At 50.0% G+C, this 10,537-nt stretch overlaps 1 protein-coding gene across 3 annotated transcripts; it reads left to right on the top strand.

The window, feature by feature from the left end:
- The first annotated feature begins 2,791 nt into the window (after window positions 1-2,791).
- Window positions 2,792-10,398, top strand: si:dkeyp-72g9.4. Of its 3 annotated transcripts, none has more exons than XM_035408407.1 (2): window positions 2,792-2,964; window positions 7,775-10,398. In XM_035408407.1, exon 2 carries the CDS (start codon window positions 7,777-7,779, stop codon window positions 8,671-8,673), a length of 897 nt encoding a protein of 298 aa, XP_035264298.1. In that variant the 5' UTR covers window positions 2,792-2,964; window positions 7,775-7,776; the 3' UTR covers window positions 8,674-10,398. The 3 variants fall into 3 exon arrangements, with proteins under 3 accessions (XP_035264298.1, XP_035264299.1, XP_035264297.1); XM_035408408.1 differs by lacking the exon at window positions 2,792-2,964 and adding an exon at window positions 3,970-4,734; XM_035408406.1 differs by lacking the exon at window positions 2,792-2,964 and adding an exon at window positions 5,140-5,250.
- The last annotated feature ends 139 nt before the right edge of the window (window positions 10,399-10,537 follow it).

Raw genomic sequence — 10,537 nt, 5'->3', positions numbered from 1 at the left:
TTCACACAGACACACACACAAATACATCTATACCCACAAACAAGTGTACACAGATGTACACACACGCACACCCACACACACGTGCGCGCACACACCACCATTTGTCCAAAAGACTGACACACATCCACTGAAAAAAAGTAACTGAAAAAAAAGTGGGCCACCTTTTAAGACAGTCCATCGTTTCCTAGGAGCAATCAGGGTTCACAAAAAAAAACTTCAATGACTCCAGCAACTGCTGTTACTAACTGCTGCAGAAGAGGCAAAAGGAGAAAGCGGGGGGGAGAGAGAGAGAGAGAGAGAGAGAGAGAGAGACAGACACAGACAGGAGGGAGGGAGAAAGTTTAATAACTGAGCCACATTTCACCTGCAGAGGCCCTCCTATCCTCCTTTTACCCCCCCCCCCCCCCCCCCCCCCCCCCCCCATGGCTCAGTGGAGCAGAATGAATGGGGCCGGTATAAACCAGCTCCCAGGCCCCGGCTGAAACCGGTATTTTTTTTTTTTTTATAAAGATATTTTTTTCAAGCGATAGATAAAGATATACTTTATTGAACCCCTTGGGGTAATTTGTCCTCTGCATTTTGACCCATCCCAGTTACTTAGGAGCAGTGGGCAGCCACAGTGCAGCCTGCAGTTGAGTAGCCCTGCTTTACAGAGTCCTAGCAGACACCCCACAAGGCAGTTAAAAGAGCGGGAACAAAAACTGTGATGTATTTACCAGGTTTATTGGTCTTTTATATCCCTAAAAAAAACTTTAAGCTTTCTTCTCCATTAATGTACCGGGCAGGGAATATGTAATCTTTCAGTAAGAACTCCATTAGGCCACAGAAAATCATTACCAGAAATGCCCTGACTGGAAAGGCTCGAAGAAAACATATTTGATCATCATTTATAATTGACACTGAGGTGCACAGAGAGGCTGAAATGCAGAGCGGAGTTTAAAACTTGGCTTCAATCATCAGCCCTAGATCACAGAGCTCCATTAAAACTGGCGCAGCTACCTGGATCCGTGAAATAGGGAGCAGCCGTTCCATTTGTGATGCGGCTCTGTGGTCAAGGCGTTTAAACCTGAGCTCAGCGTTGTTGCAATTGACCCCGGAGTGCGTCAGTGAAAATACGTGGGGTGTTACAAACCAAACTAGCGGGTGTTAGCAGTGGGCAAAGACCAGCAGAAAGGCTGCCAAGTCCCCCCCGCACCGCCCCCCCCGCACCGCCCCCCTGACCCCCTGACCCCCTATTAGGGCTGCTGCTGGGTGAATTTTCTGGCCCTGGGATAAAGTTATATTACATTCCTGGGGAGTGTAATGTTTACCACAAGTACAGAGACCATTGCCCCCCCCCCGACAGCAGCCCTGGAACAATGTACCCAAATGCCCCTCCACATCCCCCCCCACCCCCCTACCCCCCTGACGACGGCCCTGCTCCCCACGCCTAAGAAGAGAGGTGTATAATGCTATGCCGCATAATTAGCCCACATACACACATACAGAGACACCATCATCATTCTGCAGCAGAGGTGGGCGGTGATAGTCCTAGAGAGCCAGTGTGTGTGTGCGTGTGTGTGTGTGTGTGTGTGTGTGTGTGCGTGCGTGCGTGCGTGCGCGTGCGTGCGTGCGTGCGTGTGTGTGTGTGTGTGTGTGTGTGTGTGTGTGCACAGTTTCATGTTTCCACCAATCATTTACTGATTTATCTATCAATTTAAACAATACATTTTCAAATCATGAAAATGATTGGGCTAAAATGAAGGAAAAAAATAATAATAATAATAAACAAAGAGCAGAAGTTGGCATGAAATCCAAAAACAAATATGGCATGGGCTTCCTTCCCCACTCCAGATTTTCCATTATCATTCTTTCTCCAAATGGCCATTACATCAATGATTATGCATTATACATGAGTGCAAAGACTTTCAGCCAACACGCAGCAATGTGCTCAGAGTTAGATTGACATCGAGCACATTTAACTCTCATACACTGCGTGTGATCTATGTGTGGACGTAAAACTATTATTTAGCCAGGAGCAGTGTGCTATGCCCCGCAACGACACAACGCAATCTCACAGTGACAGGGCTTATTCATTTGTGCTCTTGCCGCACAGTTAATGTTTATGGATATTTTGTAATGATGCGGAACTACGGCCTGATAGGCCCTATCGACTGTAAAATATGACCGTTATTCTGTTGAAAGGTGAATAAAAAAGACGCGGAATGAATGTCTGTACGAATGCTGAACAAAATGCAAATAACACGAATGAGGTTTAAAATGTGTAGTTTCTGCAAACGAACGATCGTCTGCGTGGGGGTGGACGGTGCTGAAGGGGGAGGTGATTCGTGGGTATGAACCAGATGCGTTGGCTGGAGTCTGCGGAGGACGAAAGGCGTTAAAATTAAATGAATCTTATTTTTTATGTCTTGAGTATGAAATGAAAAAGGAATTCGAAAATAAAAACGCCATTCGGAAATAAGTCGTTCGGAAAAGTGTCATTATGAAATGAAAACAGCCATTCGAAAATACAACATATTAGCCTACGAAATTAGATCACGTTATTCAAAAACTATAGTGATGAGGTGTGAATCTTTTCTTCTTTTTAAAAAATAAATTGAAATATTAATTTGCCTGTTCATTTATATATTTGTTTATATATTTATATATGTATTTGTTTAATTATTTATTTCATTTTGGCACTTAGTCGTCCACAGGAGCCAAGCATACGACGCACCCCCTCCTCCCCACCCCCTCGCGCCGCTCCATCGTCGTTCCCACCCTCCTCCTCTCTCTTCCCGATCCAGGCTCAGCTGAGCTGGAGCGTATAAATACGGGCGCTCGCGCTCTGACTCAAACACAGGTCTTCGGCACGGCACAGCGCTTTTACTGTTGGTAGTTTCGTCTTAACTAGGGACTATAGTTTCCAGGTCAATAAACGCGGGCGCTTCTCAACGCCGAAGAAGACAGCAGATTTCGTTGCAGGTAAAGCACAATTGCGCCGGTCGCTTTTTTCTACAATTTTTTTTGTTTGTTTGTTTGTTTTTTTTGCCAAAAAGTTGTTTTCTTTTCTGCAAAGCTACGACGCAGGGTCTGAATGGATTTTCTCCAAATTAACGACTGACAGCAGACTTAGCTAAGAAGCTGAGGATTACTCCTTGGGCTGGGCTGCGGTGTTAACTGCATTTTTAATTTTTATTTTTTGGTGAGGTGGAAAAACACGGGACGTTTGCCGCTAGTGGAAATGTACTGCGCGCGGATACCTGTAAACCGCGTGTTTGTCTTGCAGAATGGTTACTGTAAACAGCCGTGGGCGTCTCGCGGCCAGCTGTGTAAATGCTGCTGCGCGGCCTCAACAGAATTTTGTCATCTCATGATTGCAGCCCTCGGCGTGCGCGAGGACCGGACTGATCGCCGTCGGGGACAGCTGTCAGCTGGTCAGGCGGTTGTAGTTTTTTTCCCCCTGAAAATCAGTACTAACAGTGGTACCGCTGGCCGTTCACAAACCATTTGGACTGCTCTTAACAGCTAATCTTCGCTGATCTTCATCTCGGCAGTGCTCCGGTGGTTCTGCACAGCGACTATATTCGGAAAACGCTGACGTTTGTGGGCATCTCGTTGCTTGCTAACTAAATAGCCTAGTCAAATTAGGCAATAACTTTTGCGAAGGGTTCAAACCACCGTGCACCTGTATAGCGGTGCAAACTCCCGAATCCACAGTCCGTGCAAATTAGGCTCTGCTAAAGAAACATCGTCAGTAGGCTATGTCTACTCTAGACACGAGTAATTGAGAGTGAACTGTGTTACTTACTGCTTATGTGCATCGGTGGCACTGAAGATGTTTCCTAAAACGAGGATCAAACGTACAGCTGTGCTTTTTTTCGGGGCCACTGAGGGGGAAAAGGCGTCGCTCCATACGGTTGTGAATGGGAGGGGGGGGGGTTCAGACGGTGCCAGAGTGGGACGGGGTTTAATCCTCTGGGATTTGAATTGTTACAGTTAACCGGACGGGGCGCTTCTACTGCGTCTTGGGCAAAATTGGCGATATGTTCAAAATGTAAACATTTAGGTTGTACTGCATACGAATTTTGTATGCGACCTCTGCGATTTAAAAATAGTAAAATAACAATAATAATAATGATAATATTAGTAGTAGTAGCAATAATAATAATAATAATAGAAAAGCTCGAACGGCTAGGCATTTTGTCAATTCAGGCTTTAATTCTTTGATAAAATATTTTGAACTGATTCATTTTCGGCCCTGAGAAAGAAATGTGGCATGTTCACTTTTAGAGACATCGAGAGAAAAAAAGAGTTAATGATGGGGTCCGACAAAATGTCTTAATGCAGCATCCACGCCTGGGACGGGGTACCTCGTGCTAACGTTATCTACCCTCGTCCCGCCCGTCTTAAGCCCCGCCCTCTCTCCATACATGTCCCCGCCCCTTTCGCTCTGTCAATAAAATCCATTCGTCAAATGAGAGTGTTCAAGAACTGCAAATGGATGGTGCTGCTATTTTTAGAAACCGAGGATGGGTGGGGGACAGAGGGAGAGCGTTAGCGCGAGAGCTCCAGGGCTGATGAGAGGTAGCCCCGCTTCTGTAACGGTCGTCAGCCAGGGACTGGTATTCGGCGATACAGACAACTGTAAGATCGTCGCTCGATACAGCTAAAAAAATATATATTTATTTTTTAAAAACCCGGTGCGTTGAGAACGCGCGTCGAGGAGAGGAAGAGAAGGGTACACACGTGCAGGTGAGGCTCTTGCCACCGCCGCGAGCATCGCAAAAACATAAACATATAAAAATTAAAAATAAAAGCAATACATGGATGATGGAACATCTCTGCATGGAGATGCATGGGTCCTTGACGTTGTTTTGGATCCAGGTGCGGCATTGCATAAGCGGACTACCGAATGTAGGGAAAACACCTCGCGCGGCGGGAAAGGCTACGTGCAAACGCAGCGAGCTGCAGAAAAAAAGTGGCGTTGGGTGTGTGTGACGGGGAGGGGGAGGGGGGGGGTGTTTGTGTATGAATTACATTTTAAGACTAGGGGCTGAGAACACTGTTTGATCTTTGCATGCAGCATTGCCAAGCTGCAAACAAGAAATTTTGGGTGGGAGGGGGGTGAGGGGTTACATAATAGAGATCCACTGCAAACAGGCACTGAAAACAGCGTTATTATGATTTAATTTGGTTGTGCGTGCAGAACGCGCTCCTGACCAGCGCTGGTTTCTGCACGTATGGAAGTATACGACATGCAAACGTTAAGTATGTGTTATTATTTGCATTAAACGTGTCCATATTTATGCATGTGGTATACCCCATTATGTGCTCCTGACCAGCACTGGTTTCTGCATGTATGGTGGTATACTACATGCAAACGTTCAGTACGTGTAATCGTTTGCATTGAACGTGTCCATATTTATGCATGTACGTTTGTATTAAATGTGCATGTGAACCTGTAACAAGAGAGAGCAGAAGTGTGTGGCTACATTGCGCGATGTCACTGGTTAGCGATATAGGTCATCTCATAGTGCACAATGTGCCCGATTCCTTCCTGTTGCAGTGCCACGCCACGGTGTGCGTGGCTGTCCCCGGCGGTAGGGGTGGATGCTGGAGAGTTTAATTGGCTCTCCGTACCCCGAGTAAAGTGGGGGGGAAAGGCCGAGGAGGAGCTCTCCTGCCACGGACACAGACATCCCCGTGGGGTTGTCCGCGGTTCTGTTGCCATGGAGACGTGGGGTAGCTAGAGCCCGCGGACTGTTCGTGATTTCCCATGTACACGCGCGCGTGTGCGGTCTGCGTTATAACCGTGTGCCTTGCCCCCTAGGGTGTGTGGTTCCGGATCTTTCCGAGTGTAACATCGATCGGGGACGAGGAACTGCCGTTTTTTGCCTCTGTTGTTTTACTTCCTGCAAAATGGCAAAATGAGCACTCGGTTGGATAAAATGGCAGCGTCTGTGGGTGATGATGCATATGATTACGGGGGAGGAGGGACGTTAAATGTGCGGCCAATGAGGGGAATGCAGTTTCGCGACAAAAAAAAAAAATGGGTGGAGCTACAATTTGCTGTCAATCACTGACTTTCTTGAAGCAATCAATGGTTGCTTTTTCACTTTGCTGCTCTACAAAGTAAAGCACTATGATTGGTCATGTTTGTATCCGAGTATCCATGCATCGCTTGAGCTGAAGTTTGTGATCGAGTCCCATTTTCTCCTCCTATGCCATTTGAGGGTGACTTGTTTTCCGTCAGTTTGCCCTGCTCCAGAGAGGCTATCATAGGGCTAAAGGGCAACAGATATCCTTCATTTGGCTATCTGCCGTGTCTGTGACTGAAAAGCCCTGAAACCTAAGAGGGGAAATTTGATCCCTTGATTAGTTACAATGTGGCCTGTCTGAGATTTGTTCTGTTTAACCCTTGCTGTGAGATCGCAAATATGTGATTGGAACGTTCTTAGCTGAACATTATAACTGTGATGTGACAATCGCCAGTCACTGCTGGTCATTTACAACAGCGGAATTCTGGAACGCTGACTTCCAAGACGTTCCAAAAAACCCTGCAGCTCTTCAGAGGGTTGAGGAGCAGCAGCTGAGCCCGGGGGGGAGCCGCCCCTCATGTCTCTGCGTGTCCGTGGAGTCTGTGCAAACAGCATGTGTGTGGTCTGGGTCCCTGTCCCAGATCCCTGGGGGGGTGAGGGGGGGTGCACATCGGCACGCCTTGGCCCTCAGCGCTGTCTGCGTCGCATGCTCCGGTAGAGCTGTCCCAGAATTCCCTGGCGTTCCGATGGGAATACCGCCGCTCGGCCTGTCCCAGATTAGCGAGGATGACGTGGCCGACAACGGACCAATGAGCGGCCGGCCGAGATGTCACGTGACCGCTGCCCGTGCCGGCCTCCAGGTACGAGATCTGACCCGTCTCGGTTGCCAGGACTGGAACTGGGTCAGGGCGGGAGGGTTCGGAGCGGGACGGTCCTGCGACTCTGTGACCAGCCCTCGCTCTCCCCTGAGCGAGACAGGAAATAGCCGGAGTGAGCGTGTGAGCTTTCAGGAGCTGTTTTAACACCAGTGGGTCCTTTAGCCCCCGGAGCCTGGCGGAGCGACCGCTCTGTTTCACAAGCGCGTCTGACGGAAGCCACAGGTCGTTATGAAAAGCGTCCTGTGCTCATTGTGTCCTGTAGCGCCCGTGAAACTCGGGGTCCTGTGACGACGTTCACACGCAAACGCACAGACTCCGCCCGCGTTCACACACAGACTCCACCCACTTTCACACACAGACTCCGCCCGCTTTCACACGCAGACTCCACCCACTTTCACACACAGACTCCGCCCGCTTTCACACGCAGACTCCACCCACTTTCACACACAGACTCCGCCCGCGTTCACACACAGACTCCACCCACTTTCACACACAGACTCCGCCCGCTTTCACACGCAGACTCCACCCACTTTCACACGCAGACTCCGCCCGCTTTCACACGCAAACGCACAGACTCCGCCCGCTTTCACACACAGACTCCGCCCACTTTCACACGCAAACGCACAGACTCCGCCCGCTTTCACACACAGACTCCGCCCACTTTCACACGCAAACGCACAGACTCCGCCCGCTTTCACACGCAGACTCCGCCCGCTTTCACACACAGACTCCGCCCGCGTTCACACACAGACTCCGCCCGCTTTCACACGCAGACTCCGCCCGCTTTCACACGCAAACGTGCAGACTCCGCCCACCTTCACACACAGGCCCCACCCACTTTGACTGACCCCCCCCCCCCCTCCTCTTCCCCCGCAGACATGCGTCCGCGGTCCAGGCTCCTGGCCAAGAAGCGCCTGCCCACCATCCGGGAGGGGCACGAGGAGCTGCTGCAGGACATGAACCAGGCCAACAGCTGCCACGCCCCGCGGCGCGGCCTGTCCTCCGAGGACTACCTGCTGTCCATCTGCCAGCTGGCCCGGCCCGCCTTCCCGCTGCGCGAGCCGGACCGCGACATCCTGACCCTGGGCCAGCTGGAGGCCCTGAAGCCCGGCCGGAGGCCCCCCCGCCTCCCCGCGCCCCCCCGACCCCTGACCCCCACCACCCGCAGCGGCGGCGGCGGCGGCGGAGGCTACCGGGAGGAGGAGGAGGAGGAAGAGAGGGCGGAGTCGCACGCGCTCCCCGGGGGCGTGGCGGCGAGTCAAAGCCGCGGCCGTGGCAACAGTTGCCGGGCGACCCCCGACCCCCTTGAGGTCCTGTATGGGGGTCGCCGGGACGGCCCCGCCTCGTCCACCTGCGTCGCCCGGGACACGGAGGGGAGGCTGAGCGAGGGCGCCGTACCCGAGAAGAGAGGAGCCAGGGGTCCGGGGTCCCGCCCCCTGCCTCGGTCCCAGAGCTTCCCCCGCCTCTGCTCCCCACCCCACGCCCACCGTAAAAGCAGCTGCCCTGAGATCCAGTTGGCGGACATGCCCGGCCCCGCCCCTTCAGGCGACCAGCCAACGGGGGGAAGCCCAGGGAAGAAGCCCAGCATCACCACACTGTCCACTGAGGGTGACCAGGAGATGACGGGCAGGTGCTCCCCTACTGGACAGAGAGAGAACTGCAGCGGCCCAGCAGACAAACAGTCGATGATCTCCAGCTGGATCGCGGACTGTCGCAATGCGTGGCATGAGGCCCGGATGAGAGCCTGCATGCTGCCTACCATCGCTGAGATATAAACACACACACACGCTCGCACATGCACATGCACACATTTACACGCAGGCACATGCACACACTTACACACAGGCACGTGCACATACACACACTCACGCACGCTCACACGTGCACATACACACGCTCACGTGCACACACACACACACACGTGCACACACATACACACACACACACACACGCTCAAACACACAGACAGAGACGCGCTCACACACACACGCATGCAAGCAAGAGTGAAATTACATTCCATAGCAAACATGTTGCTGATTTTACTAATTAAATGTAATATAATATTCTGAGTATAAAACTGTGCTCTATGCTACACTGTACATAATTACTGCACACACTTATTACAGCAGAGATCTACCTTCCGTGCTTGAATGTAGGTAGATACAGTAAATAACAATGTTAATTTCATTTTCTGGTGTCTTAGGTTGAAACTAACATTATCCCTGCCTGTGGAGAGCACTTAACGTTTTCTTAGAACTGAGGTAAAAATCTCATCAGCTGAAAAGCAGACTTCGGAGTGTTACGTGTATGCAAAACGATAGTTTGAGGTGGCATTTGTGGCATTTGTGACACAAACCTCAACTTTGACTTGATGTAATTTCTGTTTGTATTTTTAGCTTTCTGTTTGACAAAGCCTTGCTATCCAGGGCGTTTCAAGTGCAGCACTGTTAATCTCATAGGGGCCAGCAGTCAGAAAGGCGTATTGGCCTATGAGTTGAAGGCAGCTATTGGGACTAAGGGAATATCGAATATTTCTGTGCATCTCATCGTGGCCAATTATGGAGCTTCAGAAACCTTGCAAAGGATTATGGGAGATTTATATGTATACTTTTTTAACGACAAGAGGGAAGGAAGCTCGGAAGTATTACTGCTGAGGTTCCACCAAACGGGGTTGAAGTGGGGGGGGGGGGGGGGGGGGGGGGGGCAGGAGATTGTTCTTCACGACAAGGGGGAATTGGACGGAACAGACGCCTTCCTCAGGCTACCTTTCCCCTGCTCCAATCCGACTCGGGCAGAATGGGGCAAAGCAAGGCGCCACATTCATTTAGACTTCTTCACTCCCCCCAGTAGAGCATGAATGTAAAATATTAGGTGTTGTACTCAATGTGACTTGTAAAGAATACTGAGGGCTGTGTTTCAAACATACGCTTAAATTAAGGCTGGGGAAGGGCCACCGTGCAGTAGGCCCTCCGGACCTGCAGGGGTCAGTATGGTTCTGTGGAGGGTCTTTCCTTTGTGATTTAAAATGTGTGTAAGACAATGAATCCATATTTCAGGGTCAGCATCTCATTCGCCAGTTCAGGGGGGTATTTCACGAAGCAGGGTTACTGAGTTAGCTGTATGACAGCACTGAGTAAAACCTGGAACTGTCCCGTAATCTGGACCATGAACTGAAGTGAAGAAGAGCTCTTCTGGGTTTTACTCAGCGCAGCTTTCCAGCTAATTTAGTAAACCGTCTTTGTGAAATACCCCCCCAGTTCTCTGGACTGTATCTTTGTGTATTATTATTATTATTATTACCTTGGGATCATGTAAGTATTTCTGAGTTGAACTATCTTGCCTCTGGTGTGCATTTGCACATGTTGTATATAAAAGACAACACATGTAATGGCAGAAAACTGTGATGAATTTAGTATTTTACGGTGATCTGATACTCTGAATGTTTTTGTACCTCTGTCCACCATTGGTTAATGACTTAATAAACTCTGTTTTTTATGTTGTGTTTGTGTCCTGTCCAGAGACGTCTTTGTGTCACGACAGATGGACGTTTTTTGGGGGCATTATACTGGCTTTGTCAGAGACAACACGTCTCTCAAACCTAAATGTGGTCTAGGGCTGAGCATTCTGTTTGAGCAGTAT

Source organism: Anguilla anguilla, chromosome 3, assembly GCF_013347855.1.
Source record: "Anguilla anguilla isolate fAngAng1 chromosome 3, fAngAng1.pri, whole genome shotgun sequence".
NCBI classification, from domain to species: Eukaryota; Metazoa; Chordata; class Actinopteri; order Anguilliformes; family Anguillidae; genus Anguilla; species Anguilla anguilla.
This window is presented reverse-complemented; position numbering and strand designations above follow the sequence as displayed.

Excerpts from the sequence above, each read along its gene's own strand:
- si:dkeyp-72g9.4 (XM_035408406.1), top strand. The coding sequence starts at position 5,223 with ATGGAAGTATACGACATGCAAACGTTAA. Across the intron at positions 5,251-7,774 it reads ATACGACATGCAAACGTTAA|ACATGCGTCCGCGGTCCAGG; the intron begins GTATGTGTTATT and ends CTTCCCCCGCAG.